This window comes from Halichoerus grypus, chromosome 13, assembly GCF_964656455.1.
Source record: "Halichoerus grypus chromosome 13, mHalGry1.hap1.1, whole genome shotgun sequence".
In the NCBI taxonomy this organism is placed as follows: Eukaryota; Metazoa; Chordata; class Mammalia; order Carnivora; family Phocidae; genus Halichoerus; species Halichoerus grypus.
The window spans coordinates 60,476,873-60,498,695 of record NC_135724.1 but is presented as its reverse complement, the minus strand read 5'-3'; the positions used below and the strand labels follow the sequence as shown (position 1 = coordinate 60,498,695).

Below are 21,823 nucleotides of genomic sequence, written 5' to 3'. Positions count from 1 at the left end.
GGAGAGGGGACAGGAGAAAAGAGAAATAGGATTTTGGGTTAAGTTCAGTGCTGACATGTTAATTCTGTGGAGCTCATAGACATTCAAGTGGAGCTATATCCATTTAGAAAAAAAGAAGTTGAGAGAGGTTTGGGCAGAATACATAAATTTGGAAATTTGAAACATCTATCAATGTATAGAGAAATGGTAAAACCACCAAAAAGGAATATATGGAGACTTTCTGAGGAAACTTTCCCTTTCTTGTTTTCCCCATCTATCTTTAAGTAAACCACGTTTGGAGATTTTGTCTTTTAAGATCCGTGAGTCCCAAGAGTCTCTAGAATAGAAAATCTCTTGACAGCTTCCCTTGGATGTTCTTCCTTCCTGTCATCCATTCTTAGCATCCCCCTGTAGGGACTCTGTCTGCTGGTACTCGTGACCACAGTAGATACCAGGATGTGACAAGTCTTTTTCTTTTATCCTCCCCCTGTTCATTTGCCTTTTGGGAACCTGAGCTACAGTTTTATTTTTCTTCCTTTGACTTCCTCTGGAAAAACAGCAGCATTGTTTAAATCATGAGAAAAATATCTGCTAGAAGAACAAACACTTAAATTGACTTTGGAGATGTTTCACTACATTTCTAACAGGTTCTATAAATAGATCACACAAATGTGGAGAGATTAATTCAATAAAATGACAATTAGCTGACAGAGGAAACAAATGGATAAAATCATATTGGAAACTATTAAAAATAATGTAGTGTAAAAGTGATTTTTGTTATTGTGGTTTTTCATTCCTTTTTGAAATGAAGTGTTGAACAAATGAGCTTCAGTCCAGTAAGCTCAAAAGCACAGCCTTTTATGAGCAAAAGGTGGGGGTTTGCATATTAGCTCTAATAAATATGAATCTTAAAGTTATTTTGAGCTGGATGAAATAATGATAACCTTACATCTATACAATATTTTAACGTTTTTAATGGGTTATGGCATATACTATTTCAACCTGCTTTGAGGTAGAGTTGGTATTATTGTTTTATGGATGTGAAAATTAAGAATCAGAGGACTTATTTAAGATCACACAGCTGGTTTGTAGAAAAATCCAGACAAACTTATGTATACTACCTGGAAACTACTGCTCTTTCTACTATACTGTGCTGTGTGTTTCTTTAATAATGCTCATTAAAAACAAACAAAAAACTCCCTGCTACACTCAGAAAAAATTCTCAGCTCCAGTTATAGCTTTCTGAAACAATATTTGATATAACTAAATTCTGATTTAATCGAAGCTATATCTCCAGGATTCAAGGGAATTAAACTTGTATTATATCACCTTTGAAGGAATAAGAAAAGGTAATCATAAACACAAGCACACACAAGCCCACATAACATATATACAAATGTGTGTGTCATACTATATATGCATCTCTCAATAGGTAGCGCTAAAAAGGCAACCTACTATGGTTTATTAGAATTGTTTTTAGTGAAACAGCTTGTACAAAGTTTAACTTAAATGGGTTCTTCATAATTTTACCTATATTTTTCAAGCCTATGATACAACATACTTCAGTTAAAATTTCTTACCCTTTAAGGGGAAACAAAGGAAACAAGAAAACTATTAGCTTTATATTCTTTAAGTTATTAACAAATTACTTTGCTGAAAGAATTTGAAGAAACATCAAATTTACTTATTTACAACTCTATTCTTTTAAATCTACTATTACTGCTTATTAGTAGTAGAGTAATGGCAAAATCCCTGTCTTTTAAGATTTAAAGGGCACTAGCAACAGATATATTCTGTGGATGTGGGACTAAAGAACCATCTTTCCTCTAACTTTTTGATCTTCTCTGAACTAGGCTTTGAAAAAAGAACATGTACAAAGGCATGATGTGAAACAGTACAGAATAGCCTGGGAAAGCATCAGATACAGTAATAGGGTAGTAACTACAGCCAAGCCTAGAGAAGTGTGGGAGGACCTGTAGACAATGATGGGAACTTTTTCTATAGAAAACTGGGAGTCTCTAAAGATGTTTAGCCAGGTAGTCACAGAATCAGATCTGACTTATATTAGGCACCTAGACAGTAAGAAGGCTAGCGTGACAGAACAGTTTAGAATAGAACCTATGGCAGCTGTTCAGAAGAATGCCTGTTTTGCTGGTTTCTGATATCCAGTGAGCACAATGCTTAGCACATGCTTATGAATTATTTGTCATGGTTATGAATTATTTGTTTACACAATACTTTGACTATTTGATTATGCAATATTCACATGTGAATGAATAATCTATGGAGCTAATGTGGTCCGTACACAGCAGTGGTAAGAGAGAAAGGGGAAAGGAAGTGAGATGAATGAACATGACTTAGTGACTGATGTGATGGGAAGGCAGAGGGGAAGAGATGGAGGTTGAATTTTGGGTTCCTAGCCTGGGAAATTAGCAGATAATGACAGTACCTAAATCAGAGGGCAAAAAGAGCACTTTTGAGATAGGATAAATGGGTTTGGTATTGGACCTGATAATTATATATTGTGGGACACTCAGGTGATGTTCAGAAGCAGCTAGAAATATATGGAAATCAGTAGTGTATTCACAGCTGAAGATAAATTTGGGACTCATTCTATGAGAGATAAATAGTGTCCTAGCCTTTAATCAGATTATGAGCAGACATGTGAGCAGTTAACTAGGATATCATAGCGAAGGTATGAGGAAGACACAAACAATTCTGCTTTGACAAGATTTTGCACAGAGGTGACAACACAGCTGGAACAAAGGCACGGAAGAGGATAGAAGGGAAGAGGATAGAAAAGGAAGCCTGGCAAGAACAGTATTTCAGGTAGAAGGAACAGCACTAAGTACCAAAAGTAGTGAACAAGAGATTTCTGTTGAAGAGTGAGTTAAATATTGGCTGCATTATTGGGTGAGTTTGGAAGTCGTGAGAAAATAAAGCTGGAGGGGTAGGGTAGATTGGGGTCAGATTATAAAATGAATGGTTATGGTAAAATTAGATGTAGATTTTAAGCTGTAGGTAATGGGAAGCCAGCTAATCACAGCTAAGATGTTTAAGTAGGGAAATAGTTTTTTATTGTTCTTTTTTTTTTTAAAGTTTCATTATTTAAGCAATCTCTAAACCAACGTGGGGCTCGAACTCATGACCCTGAGATCAAGAGTCACATGCTCTTCTGACTTGAGCCAGCCAGCCAGGCGCCCCTTTACTGTTTTAAAAAGGATATATATTTCACAACAAAAGAGAATGCTTCTGCAGAAAGAGAGTAGGAAAAAAAGATGTGACAAAGTTGCTGCAATGTTCTAAGTGAGAGATGATGATGAGGGCCCTAAAACAGGGTGGTGGTAGAAGGTACAGTTAATGGAGAGAGTTCTAAGGTAGAATGGTTACTGGTTTCATCACTAATAAATAAAGATTTGTTTCTGAGAGAGTGAGAGATAAATCATTTCTTTCGGTCTTTGGGAGTCTGAGGCTGGACTGGATACTTGGCGCATGGTTAGACTCCTCCTTCAGGAATGAGGCACTCAATCCCCAGCTCCTAGGAGTGTTGGAGGCTGAAAGCTCTCACTGGAGTTCCTCTCAAGGAACTGGCAATGGGAACACTGGAAGGGAAGACAGTTGGTATGCCCAAGGTCATGTTCCCTCCCTGGAGGCAGGCTACCTGTCAGAAGGGCCACCCCAATCCAGAGCTCCTGTGGGTTCAGATGAAATGAGTGCTGCAACTATATTTGACTTCTCGCTCTGCTGAACTGTGGTTCCTTCACACGGTTACAGGTACTGTTCCTGACAACACTCACCAAGAAGCTTCTTGCACACAATCTCAGGGTTCACTTCCTAGGGAACTAAACCTATGACCGGTATCTGCAGATCATTTAGGTGATGCTGCCCAGGAGGCACCTACAGCTGATTGTGGTGGTCAACAGAGATGACATGGCTAGGTAAGAATTTTGGGGGACTAAACTGGCATATGGAAGAGTACTGAAACCACAGGAATAGCCAAGACCACAATGACAAAGAGTTGACTGAAGATTTGATTCCTAGAGAACTCTGATGCTTAAAGGGTGGGTAGAAGAGTCATTAAAAGAGAGAGAAAAAGATAAGTCACTGAGGCAAGGGAACCAGAAGAGAGTACCATCATGAAACCAACGAGGGGCAAATTTTATGAACAAGACAGTTACAATGTCAAATGTGACGAAGATCAAGTAGAAAGAAAAAGAGGCCAACAAATCTGGCATTACAAACTCACTGGTGATCTGTGCCGGTGCATATGGTTTAAGGGATGAACAGAGAAAACATCAGGTATAGGCTACTCTTCAAGAGTGCAGTGGTAAAGGAAAGACAGAGGGAGATCTTGACAAACGGCACAGTCACGGGGTAACTTTTTTCTCCCCAGGATGAAGGAGAACCAAATCACTGGTGCTTAATGACTCCAGTCTGTCAATAGGTGTGTTTGGAGTGGGTGGATAAAGGCCAATAGAGAGAGAAAATTAAAAATATACCAGCAAGAAGTGGCTCTACAGAGGAAAGTTCCAGAGAAGACTGTTTCAGAAGCACATGTAAATGAGTTACCTTTCAAAGAAATAAAAGCATACCTCTTTTGGGATGAAAGGAAAAGCAGGTGAGGAAAAAGAAAATACTGTAGACCAGTGCTGATCGGTAAGGTAGCCACTAGCCACACATGGCTATTGAACACTTACTGAAAATGTGAGCCACACTTAGTTTGAACTGAGATGTACTATTATGTACTATTCCAATACTTGGTACTATATATATATATATATATATATAACATGTCTCATCCATAAATAATTTCTCTACACGGATATATTTTGAAATAGGATTTTCAATATACTGGGTTAAATAAAATGTTAAAATTAATTTTACCTGTTTCTTTTTACTTTTTAAAATGTGGCTACTAGAAAAATTAAAACTACATAAGCGACTCGCATTATACTTCTACTGGACAGTATTGCAGATGAATAAGTGATGTTACTTACTGTGGGAATGCAAATCTTGCTTAAGGGGTTTCCATCCAGGAGGTATGATCCATTAAATGTCACATATTCGTCATAATACTGAGGTGCTTGAGGAATAACACTACATAACAATTTGCGCTTTTCTTCAATTTTTTTCCGTATGTGCAAGTATTCGAAATATGGATTTGCTCTCTCTGAACTGTATGGCTGAATCTCATCTAGTTTCAGAGAATCTACAATGGCTGCCAGAGACTGCTGAGTTTTCTCTTTTGCTTGTAGTAAAGAGGGACTCACTTGCACAGGCTGAGGTACACGTGACACCTTCCTTTTCCGTGGGTGGTGAATCTGAGGATCATCTTCTTCAGTTAATCTTATTCTTCCTCTAGGAGATGATGATTCACTGTCTTTTTCTGATAATAGTGTACAGCTAGCAAGAATCTGTTTGCTTTGATTTGTCACTGTGGTTGCTTTGTTTCTAGTCATCCTTTGAGGGATTTGGTTTTCAGTTTTATCGTCTTCAGCATTTTCTTCTAATTCTACTTTACCTACTTGACCATATTTATGCATCTCTGGTTGAGCTGATTGTTGCAAATGGTTTTCCAGACTTGATAAAGTGCTTTGTTGTGATTCTTCATCTTCAATGGAAAGCAAGCACTTTTCACCTTCAGGGCAATGTTTTGGATTATCTTGTTCATTTAGGTTTCCTTTTGGCATCCCTGTACTCATTTCACATAAATCAGACTCACATTTATCATTCAAATGAGTTAAGACCAAACTCTCCAGTTTGTTTTCTTTTTCATGTGAAATAACCTGAATATCAGACGTGCTATTTTCAACCTCATGGCCATTGGAAGACTTATACATTAGTTTGCTAAATGTGTAATGTGCATTTAGCTGGGAAGAAGCACCATTTCCACTAAAGTCTTTTTCTGATGGTAATACAGGCAAAGTATTAGCCTTTTCAAAATTTGGTGATGCTTCTTGAACAGTGCTTTCAGAGTACACTGGGACAAAGGCATCTGCCTTTTGAACATCTGTTAGGACAAAAGTATTCTCCATCTCTTTCGTAGATTCATTATCAGGATCTAAAACAGAATTGATAATTTGAACTGCATTTTTCTGCTGTAAAATACCCGGCTCTTGATTGGCAACATATGACATAGACATATGTTTAGAAAGAGATTCAGCATCTGAAAGTGATTGGCTGTGGAAAGAGCAAGGTTGTTGTGAAGGCAGAAAGGACGCTGGGTCCTGAGCACAAGAGTTTCCTGGCAGTTCAGTCTGGAAAATATCAGTGTTCTGTTCTTTCAGTATTTTGTTTTCAGAATTACAAAAACCCTGAACAGAAGAATCTTGATCAGGTGTACTGGAATTTGGGCACATCAAGTCACTGGTGCTTAATGACTCCAGTCTGTCAACAGGTACCTCCCATGATTTATTTTGGATCACACCAACCTGATTAGATGGTTCTAAATGCACAGGACTGTCCATTAAAGTGCCCACTGGAACAGTACTCTTGATAACATTTATATCAGCTGAAATATATTTGCTGCTTACAGATCTAGTTGGAGAGGCTGCAAAACTGGAATGTATGTTAGACACATTTGAAAGTTCTCTTTCAGGCACATTTGAGGACACCTCAGATTTGGGAGAAGGACAAACATCTCTTGGCACAGCTAAGCCACCTTGACTGCTTTCTTCTGATATTGTTTGGAATTGTTTTGTATGTTCACAAATGACAGATGGCATGCTACATCTTCGAACTTCTACAGTTGGTCTCCCCTCATTTATAACTAGTTTAACATCTTCTACAGAAGATGATCGGAGATGGGATGCTGGAAGTCTGCTTGTATATGGTGGTTTAATCCGCTCTGGAAGTTCAGCCAAACTATCTAATTCTCTTTCATGAAGGGCAGGAGATTTGGCAACTGGCAAAAAAGGTGACTGGGAAAAGGACATTTGGGAATCTGAACCCTCTAACATAAAGTCAGAGTCATACTCAACTGGAGGCCTGGGGGTCGTCACTGTAGTATGGCAGGAATCTTCTGAGCTAGCAACTGAAATCATGGATACAGATCTGGAGCTGAGACCTGGCTTTTCACTTTCTGATCTAGGAGATCTGTTTAAACTATTATCTGAAACAAAAGATGACTTCCCTAAATTTGTTATATTTTTGGTGTCAACAGATTGTGATCTGTTACTTACAGCATCTTTAGACTGTTTCTCCTTGGTATAAGCATCAGTCAACTCTGAACTCTTTGACCTAGTAAGTTCTTTATTTTTGGACTCAGCTAGTGCATGCTTTGTTTTTTCTTTATCTTTTACTTTAAGTTCTAAACAATTACGATTTCTCAACCGCTCCTTTTCTTTTTGCTTAATTTTTTCTTTATGTTTTTTGTGCCACTGCTCTATTTCTAGGTCTTTAAGGCTTAGCATTCGTTCAAAACTTGTCTGCATTAAATCATCATTCACTAACCTCTTTTCTTTAGGTCGAGTATCTTTTGATGCTGGTGAGGACTTCAGTTTAGGCTTATCTGCTTCAGATTTTAGTTTGAGTAAACTATTTAGTTGAATTTTATCCTTATGCTTGTCTCGTTCTTTGTATCTGTCTATATCTTTATCTTTTTTATCTTTTTCTTTTCCATCTGGGGTTTTCAAAGGTTCATCTTTTGTTTTTTCTTTAAGGGATAAAGTTTTCTCATGTTGTGCTTTACTACTGTCTGCTATACTTGACTTCTTTTCTTCCTGGAAGTGTTTGGAATTAGTTATATTTACTCCTTCTTTATCTCTAGACTTTTCCTTTTTATCTACCTCCCTGTCTTTTTCTTTACTTTTGCTTTTTTCTGATTTAGTATAGTCACTATTGTCTGCTTGTTTGGGTTTTTTTTCTATCAAATGCTTTTCTTTGCTTTCTGCTAGATGCCTCTCTTTTTCAGGTTTGTCATGTTTTCTCTCCATCTTTTCTCTACTTTTCTCTCTATCATCAGTTTTTTTCATGGTGGTCATATTTTTTATCTTCTCGCCTTCTTTATGGCACCTCTCGGTGTGATGTGAATACAGCTTGTCTTTTTCTTTTATTCTGTCAACACAGTCACTAAGATCTAACTTGTCTTTCTCTGACTTATGCTCATGTTTGATCTTCCTCTCTTTTTCAGAACTTTTTCTTTCAGTCTTCTCAACATCCTTTTCTTTAGCTTGAAACCGCCTCTCAGATTTTTCCTTACTTTCTTTTATATGCTTTTCTTGTTTTTCCATCTCTGTTTCCTTTTCCATTGAGTGTAACCCTATAGATTCTTCACTGGCATTTGTTCCTAAAGAACCGCATTCTGTTTCTTTATCTATGGGTATATTCTCTCTTTCTTCTTTTAAATCTTTTATTTTTTCTTCCCTGAAAGATTTCTCACTTTCCTTCTTAATCTTCTCTCGTTCTTCTTTGAAATTCCTCTCTTTTGAAATATGCTTTTCCTTGGTTGATTTATCATCTTTTATGTTTTTTTCCAATTTTGATTTTTTTTCTGTTAGGGACTCATGTTCCATATTTAAAAACAGATCTTCAGTCTCATCACTTTTAAAAAAATTCTCTTTCCAAAATTCTCTGTCAAATTCTACACTCCGCTGCAGCTCTTTAGCACTATCTCTATTTTTGTATTTTTCCTTTTCACCTTCAATTTCTTTTTTATGCTTTTCTTTTTCCCTCTCTTTATGTTTTAATTTATGCTTTTTTAATGTTTTACCCTCTTTATCCATTTTTTTCAGTGTGCAATCTGAATTTTCAAAGGTTGGACTATGATCTTCATCCTTTACTTTGGCATTTGACTTTTCACCAAATTCTAAGTGGAAATCTTTCTGATGTTTATTTTTTTCCTTATGCTTACAAGATTTTACACTTGAACTTTCTGGCAAGAATTCTGATTCTGTATTATCATACCGAACAAGATCAGGCTGTAATGACATTTCAGAACTTCCCGGTGATAAACATGTTTTAGTATGTTCTTGTTTTAGTGGTGTTGACTGCTTTTCACTTAGTCCACAAGAATGTTTAGGAGATTTACCTGTGGAGATATGAAATAAATGTAACGAAGTATCATCTTTTGGGCTAAAAGATTTTCTAAAATTCCCCTCCTCTCTGGTCTTTTCTGAGCAATCTAGTGCAGTATTAACTGTCAAGTTTGTTACTCTGGTATTTTCTTTCCCCTCTTTTTCTTGCTTCAGCTCTTGGTTCTCTTTATTTTTGTTCTGGTTCTTTAATTTTCTTTTAACTTTGCCTTTCTGTTTGTGTTCATTTGAAACTCCATATTCCTTTTTGGTTTGTGTATCAGAATTTGATGTTTCAGGGACAGAATATGGAGCAGAAACCTTTTTATTCTGAAGAATTTCTTCATCTGAACTTTCAGAACTTGAATACAAAACTCTAGATGGCTTTTGTTTTTTACTTTTAAATGATTTAGGATAGAAAGCTTTCTCCTGTTTTGTAAATAAACTATTCTTTTCTACTTCAGCTTCATTCTCTTTTCGTAGCTCTTTCCTAAGAATATGTCTGTCGTCAATCATTTTATTTATTTCTTCATCATCATCATCTTTGAACTCATATTCATCAAGAGCAGATGGAAGAGGTGCTTTACTGGGAATTATCTGTTTACTTTCACAGATGAGAGAGTCTTTCTCTGTCTCAGAGTCAATATTTTCATCAACACTGGAAGGATTTACAGACCGAGCCTCTTCAGAATCTAGAATAAGAAGAGAAAATCTGTTGTTGGTCAAGAGACAATTGCCAGAAAAATAAGGCTGAGAGAAAAATATAGCATATAAAGTAACTATTTCAATTCAGAAAAAAATTTCAGAATTATATGTGAATAATACAATAAAATATGTAAGAACTCTGCTACAGTATTTTGGAAAACCTTTATAAAGAATCTGCTTCATAATGAGATCCCTTGACACTTCTAAAAGCACACAGTATAATGAATTCAGAATTCATATATCAAAGATACATGATATAAAAATGTATAGTATAAAGCAGAAAATCCAGAGGACTGAATTCAGGGGAAACACTGGTTATATAAAATTTTACATATATGTACATTTTTTTTTTTTCTGGAGAAGAATATTGAAGATTCTCTGATGCAAAAAGGATTAAGAACCACTAACTTAAAGGGACTAATTAAGTATATATCACCTACTGTCTTGTATGTTTCAGAATTTTTATGAATAAAATCATGAGGGATCAAGTGATTCTCATATAGTAACTTAAATAAAGGTGAATGGTTTTGCCTATACAAGACACATGACTATCTGCTTAAAAAAAATAAAGTCATGTATCCCCCAATTACATAATCAAGACTGTAACAGATAATTGAATACATATGTAATTTGAAAAAAGTTACTATGTTCCTTAGTTTTCTTATCTATAATTTAGACCTGACACTAATATAGTACAATGGGGGGAAGTAATGGGCTCAATTTCTACACATTTTTAAGTACATCAAAATTACTTTTAAGTACATGAAAGTTTAATTGCATTCAAGTAGTATAAATGTAGCCAAAACATTGCCAGATTCTATTTCATTATATCATCTTTTTTTAAGATTTTATTTTTAAGTAATCTCTACACCCAACATGGGGCTCGAACTCACAACCCTGAGAGTCACATGTTCCACTGACTGAGCCAGTCAGGCACCCCTTATATCATTTTTAAGAAAAAGATTTTTTTCTTCTTCCTAGGTGGGCATCTTTTTTTAGCTGAAATGTATGTTGTATACATTGGGACTCAATCTGAAAAGAAACTCAGGCTTCTAACTAAAGGTAAAGAAAACTGAGGCCTCTGACCAAGGAGGAAACAGCATACTCACTATAAAAATGATAAATTTGTTAAGTATTTATTAAAATTGTTTATTAAAATTGTAAATTTAATATAGTAAGCTTCCTCTAAACTGATCTAGCCTCCAAATACTCTTCTCACATAAAAATTCAAATTCCAGAAGCATTTTGGGGTGTCTATAAGGTACTGGGCACTGTATAGGAGCTCTGGAGAGATCACAATCTTATTTTTGGAGAAGAGGAATATTCTAATGAGTGATGTGGTTATACTGACACATGGTATAAAAAAGAACATTTTTGGAATTATAACTGCTTGTATAGATGCTGCAAATGCTCCCCATTCCCAGCCATCAATATTGCAATATATAGTATCAAACTACAGAACTTTATGTTGCAAAAAGAAACATCTATTTTGGAAGCAGTGTTTATTTTGGTCCCTGATTAAGTGACTACAAGAATATGTTACTTATACAAGAGGTGTTATTTTCTATTGTTACTGTTTTATTTATAATTTGCTCTTGAGAACTTATCTTTATGTGTAGTTTTCAAAGATTTAATTCTTTATGATTTATATATAATTATTCTATTTATATTGTCTCTCCTTAGATGATTACTTTTATTGGAAATTAGGAATGATTTTTTCCTTTGTATATCCCACAAAACCTCAGTTCTACACTAAGAATCAGACTTCAATAAGCATTTATTCTGTCCCACCAGGCACACAGTGTTAGGTGCCAGGTGGTGATAAGATAAAAAGACAGTCCTGCCTCTTTAACAGTTATACAACCTGATAATAGCTAAAAAGGCAATAGATACTAGGTTGAAAGGGTGCACTTGGGAAGCAGTCTGCTTAGGAGAACTAGAGAAGGAAAGCAGGCTTCTCAAAGAAGTGGCACTAAAGCTAAGGCAAGAAAGACGTACAGGGATTTCAGGGCATAAAAATAACAATGACCTAAACAAGCAGATCCAATTACAGCATGCATACCATTTTACATATGGCTCTTTTCCATTGAACAGATCACATTTTCTCCTGAAATTAAATCTTCTTCATTACTATTTTTAAAGGCTGCATATTACATTAACTTAATCTGTAATCATTTAAATCATTTAAACATTCAGGTTGTTTCCAATTATTTGATATTATACATATCTAATAATGTAGAAAATTTTTTTGTACATGTTACTTGAAAACAGCAATATATCAATTTGTGTATGAAAAAAGAAATGAGAAATGCATCAGAAGAGTATCTGTGCTAAACTTTTTCTGGAGGAATTACGGGTGACTTTTATTTTCTTTTTCAAACTTTTCTCTATTGTCCAAATTCCTAGCATAACAGATATTTTATTTTTACCATTAGAAAAAAAATTTTTTTTAAAGTTCACTAATAGGGGGGTGCCTGGGTGGCTCAGTCAGTTAAGTGTCCAGCTCTCGATCTCAGCTCAGGTCTTGATCTCAGGGTTATGAGTTCAAGCCCCATGTTGGGCTCCTTGCTGGGTGTGGAGCCAACTATATATATATATTATATATAAAGTTCACTAATAGGTATGAAATAGCATCACTATTTTTTTGATTATTGGTGTGGCTCATTTTGCCATGTAGTATTTCCTCCTGTGTAATGTCACTTTATAATTTCTTCAGCCTATTTTCTCCTGGTCTTCTTGTCTATGCATATTAATACATTATTTAAATTATACCACACATATAATCTCATGTATGTTTTGCTCATTATATCATAGTGCTTACCTTGAATATACACATTCAAGATTCAGTGCAAATTCTTTAAGGGAATTACACATATATGTGTACCATGAGAGATGTAAGATTTGTCACTTGTGTTCCTGATTCATCAACTGAAGGTAATTAAGCAGTGCTCTCCAACCCAGATATACTTTTTTTCCTATGGTTCTTTTTCAAAGACTACATTTTTAAAAGGCAAAATAAAAATGTAAGTTTTAAAGTGAGAAAGTTAGCTTGACACTAATTAATGTCCATGACAGGAGTGTAGCATTACTCCAGTGCAGGATTGTAACCTGGCTCTGGTCACTGAGTTGCATATGCCCGGTGGGCTTGCTCCACTGCAGGCTGGTTCTCAGCAGATGGTGGCAATAATCCTGTGCTGCTCTCATGAAGATTTTTTGCCTTTCTTAGGAGATGATCACTTTATACTGAGAAAATCACCTAGACACTCTAAATCCTCAAATTCTTATAGTCAAATGGCATGGCTATTATTATACTGTTTTTTTCCATTTTGTCCCAATCTTTTAGTCTTCAATTATCTAATCAGTAAATTTGAATTTGTATTTAAAACATATATCAAATTATTTCTGACAGAAAGTTCCTTTAAAAAATGTTAATGTTTGGGGAGCCTGGGTGGTTCAGCTAGTTAAGAGTCTGACTCTTGATTTTGGCTTAGGTCATGATCTCGGGGTTGCGAGATCAAGCCCTGCGTTGGGGCTCTGTGCTGAGCATGTAGCCTGCTTAAGATTCTCTCCCTCCCTTTCTCCCGCTCATACATGTTCGCTCGCTCTCTACTGGGGGCAGGAGTAACACCAAGGGGGGGGAGGGGCAGTGGGAGAGGGAGAAACAGACTCCCTGATGAGCAGGGAGCAGGAGGACACGGAGCTCAATCCCAGGACCCCGGGATCATGACCTTTGCTCTGTTTATCATCTCAAACAATTTTATTTGGGAAACTAGGAAGGAAAATGAGAAATACAAAGGTTAAGCAATCATTCAAGCATTTAACTTTTTGTTAAAGCATTTTTCTTCTCCATAAAAAAAATGCTAAATAATAAAAGAAGGCTTAATTGGTTAAAAACACTTAAATACATTTGAAATTTGCTCTTGTACTTCTCAAGGCACTTTTAGATATTTGCAACAAACACTAGTGACACTTACAGAATAGTTAAATGTTATTTGAGGTCACTATTATCCTTAGGCTTCACTTTTTTCTCTACTGAGGCTACGGCTACATTTCCATCTTTTCTTGTATGGTATCCAAAAAGGGGCAGCAGTCAATGCAGAGAGATGGTAACATGTAAAGTAAATCCCTCTTTCAAAATCTCTCCAAAATCACTAGTGTGCATTTGACAAATCAATTACATCTCACAAGCCTAATAAGAAATTCAGTAGAGGCCAGGCTTTTAAAATGGTTTGAATTATATTAACTTTTAGGAAACGTATAATTATTCTAATGTCACATATATTCTGGGAATGGATGATGATGATGATGATACAAAACTAAATACACCATGACCCTAAAACTTGAACTTACAGTGAAGTCCAGGTCTCTACTTTTCCTCAGAGCTTCAGATGCCTAACTTGGACATTCTGGGACTCATTCCAACCATCCTAACTCAAAATTGAGGACATTCAACTCCTTACTTTCTCTTCTGCAGCTTTTTCCTCTTGCTGCTTAAAGCCACTATCTCCCACTTCTGTAGCATACCAAGCAACCCACTTACTCCAGCTGAAAACCTCTGAGCCATTTTTAACATTCTCAATCCTCAACTTCCAAAATTAACTGTTCAAAGTTTCAATCTCTGGACTATCTCTTAAATCCATCTTCTATTCCCACTACCACTGTCCCAGCTCAGGTTCTCATCATTTCTTGCCTAGATCAGTTATCACTTTAACAACAATGTGGCCAGCATTACAGAACATATTTTGTCTCTTTTCATCTGAGGGCTCCCTACTCTAGGATAAAATAAAAACTACAAAGATGATGGTATGAGACTTTTGAAAATCTAAAACACTCTCTCTCCTACTATCATTTATTCATAACAGCAATTATTATTCCTATATAAGAGACATGTAAACAGAGTCTGAGCCAGTTAAGCAGCGTGGTCCAAAGTTACCTCACCCTTAGGAAATGTATCCCAGGATGCTTTTGTCCGACTTCACAGTATTTTCTACATTGTCTCCCACCTTTCATTTCTTCTTGCTATTCGCATTAGCCATACTAACTAGTATACCACTCACTCTTCGCCAAGTTTACATGCATATTTATGTGGATTCTGATCAGCTGCTCTTTAGTATTTCCCAACTACTTAACTAGAAGATATTTTAGATTAGAGGTTAGGGGTAGGAGCACTTCAAGAATTTATATATAGGAAGGGCTTAGGGTAGTCACCTGTTATGGGGAGGGTGTTGGGTAGGGGACTTGTCTTGAGGCTATGTTTGCATTGGTATTTATGGAGATTACATGTTTATTTGGAATGGTTTGGAAGGAGCTATATTTAACTTCTCATTTATCCTTTGGGAACATCACTTCCAAAAGGTGTGCATTTTTTTTTTTTAATCTGTTATTCTCACCACCTGGGATATGGGAGGTTGAAGACTGTCTGTTTCCCAAAAAGGCAAAGGGAAGGCTATCTGCGCCACTATATATCCTCAATGCATTCCACCTATTCTAGATGAGTACGTGCTTAAATACACGCACGCACAAGATTTAGCTTCCTATAAACCTACAATAATATATTACTTTATTTTTAACAGTGCCTCCCTAAATCTATAGTATCCAGAGAATGAAAACTTGTATTTTATATTTGTGGGATGGAGCATGGTAGGGATGGTAGTATGCTTACTGAGAAAAAAAAATGGCCTATTTATGGCATTTGAGACTCCTTTGTGGGAAGGTAACCTTCAGTGAGGTAGCTGTAATTTTCTGCTTGTTTTCCACATTATTCAACAGATACTTTAAACATAAGTCCATGACTTACACTTGGGGACTTTCATTAAAACATATAGTAGGTGCTTAACAAATGTAGAATAAATATGGAAGTAGGGCGTTTTAGAACCACATTAAGAAATAAGAAATCAGGGGCGCCTGGGTGGCTCAGTCGTTAAGCGTCTGCCTTCAGCTCAGGTCATGATACCAGGGTCCTGGGATCGAGCCCCGCATCGGGCTCCATGCTCGGCAGGAGGCCTGCTTCTCCCTCTCCCACTCCCCCTGCTTGTATTCCCTCTCTTGCTGTGTCTCTCTCTGTCAAATAAATAAAATCTTTAAAAAAAAAAAAAGAAGAAATCAAGAAATCAAGTGGGGGTACATAGGGTAGAACAAGAGGACTGTAGAAAGGGATATAAACATGAAATACAAATTTATCCACTCTACAAGTTTGTATAACATCCAGGTGGCAAATGATGTTGCCACTACCTGGGTAATTCATTGCTGATGTCCCCTTTAAACTCAGCAATTTGAAGAGGTGGCAAACATTTCCTCCACATGCCATTAGTTCCCATATCACCTGTCATGTGGAGCACAGCTGTTATTTGATTTGCTTTAAGCCACCTTGAATTTTCATATAGCTTGCACTTTCACACATTATGCACTAACATGCCTATCCTCCTATATTGACCTCATGCTCTCATATATCAGCTGCTGAACTTTTTAGTCAGCCAGAAATTTATTTTTAAGCAATGGCACCATTTTTATATAGTGTTTATACAGTTATTTGAATACATATGTATTTTGTTTGTATTTATCAGAAAAACTGCTGATACTGGTAATAACACAATTAAGAGAGAAACTGATAGATGTAGTAAAAGTAGCAAATCTTAGAGGGCATGTTCTGCATGGAGCACTGGGTATTATACGCAAACAATGAATCATGGAACACTACATCAAAAACTAATGATGTAATGTATGGTGATTAACATAATAACAATAAAAAAAAAGTAGCACATCTTTAGCCTCCTTCAGAAGCTCAATGAAGACTTCAATTCTGAAGCACAGGAAAATTAGAGAACTCATATGAAATACTAGATGTATGTACAGTGTGTTGATATTCTGAAAAGTAGTGATGAAAATAAGGTTTTAAAATTATGGGAAAAATCAGCATGTAAAATATTTTAATAATTTATACGAAGAGTTTATGCCAATACTGCTAGAAATCGGTTTCAAAAGAAGCCCAATGTTCACCTCAGTCTTGACAAAAATTAAGAAAATTGATCAGAACCATTAAAATAATCTGCTCAACCTCCAGCAAAATTTCTTTGTAATAACTGCAAATGACTTTTCCTTCTCAATGTTAAAGCCAGTTTACCATTAAACTCACTATAGGTAAACTAAGAAAATTTGAAATTCAGGCAAGATAATACTTGGAAAAATACTTTTCCTTAAATGAAGTCATGGAGATGCAATGAGCAAAATCCAGACTTTGGGAAAATTTACCAGCACATGATCAGGGTATTTCAACTAAAAATTGCAAGAACATAAGAATGCGAGGGAGTTATCTACAGATTAAAAGATACTTGGGACATAGAACCCAATTTGCAATATATGGACTTTATTTGGATTCTGACTTTGAAAAAGTTAAAGAAAAAACCTTTTGATTTTATGAGGCAATCAGAACTTGGAACAGTAATTGGATATTTAATAGTAATAACATTTAGTCAGTTCAGGTATGATAATGGTATTGTGATTATGTTTAAAGTAAAAAAATTTCCTTCTTTTATAGATAACTACTGAAACATTTTCCACTGAAATGACTTCAAAATGATGGGAGTATGAAAGAATGGAGAGAGGCAAAACAAACTAGCCAGAAGGTGGTAATTAGTAAAACTGGGTCATCAATACATATGGCTTCACAGTATTGTTCTACTTTTGCATATATTTGAAAAATTTGATAATAAAGGTAAAATCATTAGTTTGTTTACAATTACACTGTAATCTACTTAAAAATATTTTAAAAAATGAATACACTATGCAATATACAGAATAAAACAGAAAACCAAAACATATTTATTTGAGAGAGAGTGAGCACGAGCGTGAGAGAGAGAGAGATCATGAGCAGGGAGGAAGGGTAGAGGGAGAAGCAGACTCCCTGCTGAGCAGGGAGCCTGATGTGGGACTCCATCCCAGGACCCTGGCTGGGATCATGACCTGAGTCTTAAAGGCAGACGCTTAACCTAAGACTGAGCCACCCAGGTGCCCAGAGGTTTTTTGTTTTTTTTTTAATAATTTTCTTAATTTTCTGAGTACAGAGTCAGGTAACATGTAAGCACATTTTCAGGAATGTTATATATATGAGAATGTAAATTTTCATTGAAGATTTTAAAATAATGAATGGTAGACTCTATGGCAAAAAACAAAAACACCAGCTATTTTATTTCATTTTCAGAACGCTTTTTGGCTAACAGAAGCTGCCACATTCATTCATAATGAACATGAGTTTCATCACGGCACTCTTTGAACAGTTATCATTAAGTCAAATAAATCTACACTAAACTCATATTGTTGTTTTATGCTGATACCAGGATCATCAGACTCGGAACTTTTCACACCCAGTGACAATCAGCATGGTACAATGGAAAAGTACATTGGTTCTGTCATTAGCCTTAGGTTTGAATCTTTGCTCTGTCACTTAACAGTCAGTAATCTAATATTAGGGATTAACTCACAGGGCTATTGTGAGTATTAGATGAATTTACGTAACATGCCTAGTATATCCTGGTACATACCATGCATGTGATAAATATTAATTTATTGCTTAGATAAAAAGAGAAAAATATACCGTTAAATTAAAAGCACTTAAATAAAAAGTACATTTAACACGCCAAATTAAATAAAGCACACGTTAACTTAAAGCCAAAATTGAATCCCATAACCTTTTGTATTTAATTTAGTATCAGAAAATTGAAGACAAAAAGATTCAAGCTGACTCCAGGTACTTATTTCACTTACTACAGGGTTACAATGGAGGTATGTGGTCCTTCAGAATGAGGGCAACAGAAACCACCAGTCTTTCAAGTAAAAACTGGACATATGTAGACAAACACTTTTCCTGGGGTAAGGAGGAGGGGCAGGTGGAGGCAGTGAGGGGAAAGAAGAAATAGAGTGAACCAAGAAACAATTTTCTTATATTAGTGTCTGGTGGAATTTATATTTTTAAAACATAAAAATACTAGTCATAAAAAGACAACTACTTACGTAAAAGATTTTTTAGTATTCCTCAAAGAAGGGATGGGAAATGGGAACGGAAACAGAGAAGGGGAGACACAATTATATAATTATTTCATTTGCTAATTGCAATTTAATGCCATTATAGAATGATTTAAAAACAAGTGTTTCTTCTACAACTTAATTAAGCAGATGAGAACTTTTTGTTGAAAATAATCCATGGGGAAAGCTTAACATACCATATTTACGCAAGTCTATAAATTACCTCATTCATTTTTGTACCCACCTTATATGTCTAGGGTACTACTATGTAATAATGTTAATAATACATTTGTCCATGACCTTATAGTTAATAAGTGGCAGAGCTAGGTCTTCAAACCCATTTCTCTGACTCTAATATCGGTACTCATAACCATCATGCTGTTACTTCTGAGTACATAAAAACTCTAAATATAGTCAAGATGAACTATACAAACACCCAGTAAAACCATGCCATAATCCATAAGCATTCATATGAAAACCTTCTACTTCTTTATGTTTATTTCATGATGGAGTAGATCAAGAAAATAACTCTGCCACAAAAACCTAGGCTCTACAATAAAGGATTATATTAAATGAGACTTACTGTTAACCTAACATGTAAAATATTTGAACTAAGAAAGTAACAAATAATGGTGTTAAACATACCCACCTGAGGTTAAAGTTGAATTTCAAATATGAACTCGCTATCTCTCTATTCTTTGTGTGATTTTGAGATATTCACATCTGAGATACACAATATCTTGATTTATATATTCCATAAATACATGAAATAAGAGATTAAAAACACCTCACTGACTATTAATACAATTTATAAAGGAAAAAAAGTCAGGGGATGGGGAAGATGGGTGAAGGTAGTTAAAGGGTACAAATTTCCAGTTATGAGTAAGTTCTGAGGATATGATGTACAGCATGATGACTATAGTTAACAACACTGTATTGTATATTTGAAAGTTGCTAAAAGTGGATTTTAAAAGTTCTCACCACACAGATGAAATTGTAGCTATGAGGACATGGATGTGTCCTCTAACCTTACTGTGGTAATTCTGCAGTATACACATACACGAAATCATTACACTATACACTGTACATTTACATGTTATATGTCTATCTCAATAAAGCTAGAAATAAAAAAATAAAAGAAAACCAGCTATGTTGTGACTACCTTAAATGACTACAAACCTGTGAACTTGATTAGATTTTCCATCTTTATAATGGTAAATACAAATGACATTTTTAAAGATTACAAAGCTACAATATTATATAAATATGGTTCTCAACATATCATTTTAAATAATTAGACATGTCTAATGTGATACCCTTATTTCATATTTTCACTATTTTTAGAACTAATATTTATCAAGTGTATTCTGTGCCAGTTGATATTCTACATGCGTTCATATATTAACTCATTTAACCTTTGTTTACAACACCTCCATGAGGTTTGTACTGTAATCTGTTTTACAGATATGGAACTTAGCATATACAGGTTAACTAACTTACCCATAATTAGAGATCCAGGGATCAAATCTAGATAGTATGGAATACTAAAATCTGAGCTTTATTATTAAACAGCCATTTCAAAAAGAGTAGAAAAAAATGCTTTATGACTTGATTTCCATTACCAAAATATCCACAATGTTTAAAGTTGTGTGTGTGTGTGTGTGTGTGTGTGTGTGTAACGTACTCAAACAGAACTAAGTATTCTTTTAACACAAGGAAGATTACTTAAAAAAAAACCAAAATTTACATCTGGAATGTTGTTTGCTTATATGTCATTTTTATTCAGTGATGGGCTAGTGCGTTAAAAGTCCTAAGCTATACCTCTTTGGTAATCTTTATTTATTATAAAGATTGTTTTCATTTCCTTTATTTTCAAGGATCATTTACTATTCTTTTATTACAAAAGTAAAACAGTTCATGACAGAAAACCAAGAAATACAGAGATGGGTAAAGAAAAAAAGCTACCCATTAAATAATCCCACCACCCAAGAGAATCATTCTTCATAACTTAAAGTACTACACTTGATTTTATTTGAATTTAACTTAGAAATAATAAAGGGAACAGAATTTCTGAACTTCAGATCTGTTCTCGACTTTTCTAAATTGCCTAACCAACAGACACCTCTTACTGCCATTTCAGAAAGCATGTTATGTGCTCCATGAGCAGCCCAAAATCATGTCACATTTTAGCTTGCTTAATTAGGCCATGAATTGTTCCTATGTTTTATTTTCCCTGGAGCTTTCACCTTTTTTCTTGTTCATCAGCTCAGACAATATGCCTTCATATCAATAATACCAGACACAGTGAACTCTCAGAATCTAATTCACACAACATGTGTATTGTTATCTACTCTTTTCTTGATAACATTCCTCATAAAGCTGACATTTTGTTCAAAAATATGCTAATTGCTCATTGCTGTCACTCTGGAATTTTTCACCAAAATCCCGAATTAGTCTTTGTATCTTCCTTTTAGACTTGTATTTTGTGTCACTAAAGAGAAATATATGTGAATAATTTTTTCAGAAAAAGAATAGAAAGCATGTCCAGGGAGGTTTTAGCCTTTACGCTTGAGTGATAGGTGGGTGGGAATGGAACTCTAGGTTCAAAATAATATTTCACAGAATGCTGTAACTATAGCTCCACCTGTCTTCTAAAACATTTAAGGATGAGAAATCTGATGCCAATCTCTTTCCTTTGTAGGTAACATGTTTCCCTGTGATTCTGGGAGCTTATAGGATTAAAAAAAAAAAAACCTTTATCCTTGAAGTTGTGATGTATCGAGATGTGGAGTTTTTTTTTCCCTTTCTTCCTTTCTTTCTATTCCACAAATGTAAATCTTTCTTTAAAAGACATTTTCTTCAATTAAAAAATCTATTTTCTTCTTAGCATTTGCTCTTTTTGTAAGATGAATACTATATTATCCTGGGCATGTGTTCTGTTTTTGTTATCATTTTTCTCATATTTCCAATGTCTCTTTAAAAATGCTTTATACATTGCTCTTCTCTTTGATCTCAAGATCTTCAGCAATGTCCAGTCTGTTCTTTAGTCCTGTATAGAATATTTATTTTCAGTAATGATAAATATTTTGAGTTCGAAGGACTTTCCAGGT

At 35.2% G+C, this 21,823-nt stretch overlaps 1 protein-coding gene across 8 annotated transcripts in view; it reads right to left on the bottom strand.

The window, feature by feature from the left end:
- Window positions 1-21,823, bottom strand: part of ANKRD12 (ankyrin repeat domain 12) — a 123,870-nt gene that overhangs the window by 13,185 nt on the left and 88,862 nt on the right. For 5 of the 8 annotated variants that reach the window (XM_078060590.1, XM_078060586.1, XM_078060587.1 and 2 more), the window contains 2 exons: window positions 18,702-18,722; window positions 4,977-9,682 (listed from right to left, as the gene is read on the bottom strand). In XM_078060590.1, the coding sequence (XP_077916716.1) occupies window positions 4,977-9,682; window positions 18,702-18,722 (4,727 nt within the window). The remainder of the gene's footprint in view (window positions 1-4,976; window positions 9,683-18,701; window positions 18,723-21,823) is intronic. The other 3 variants (XM_036092504.2, XM_036092506.2, XM_036092508.2) reach the window with 1 other exon arrangement.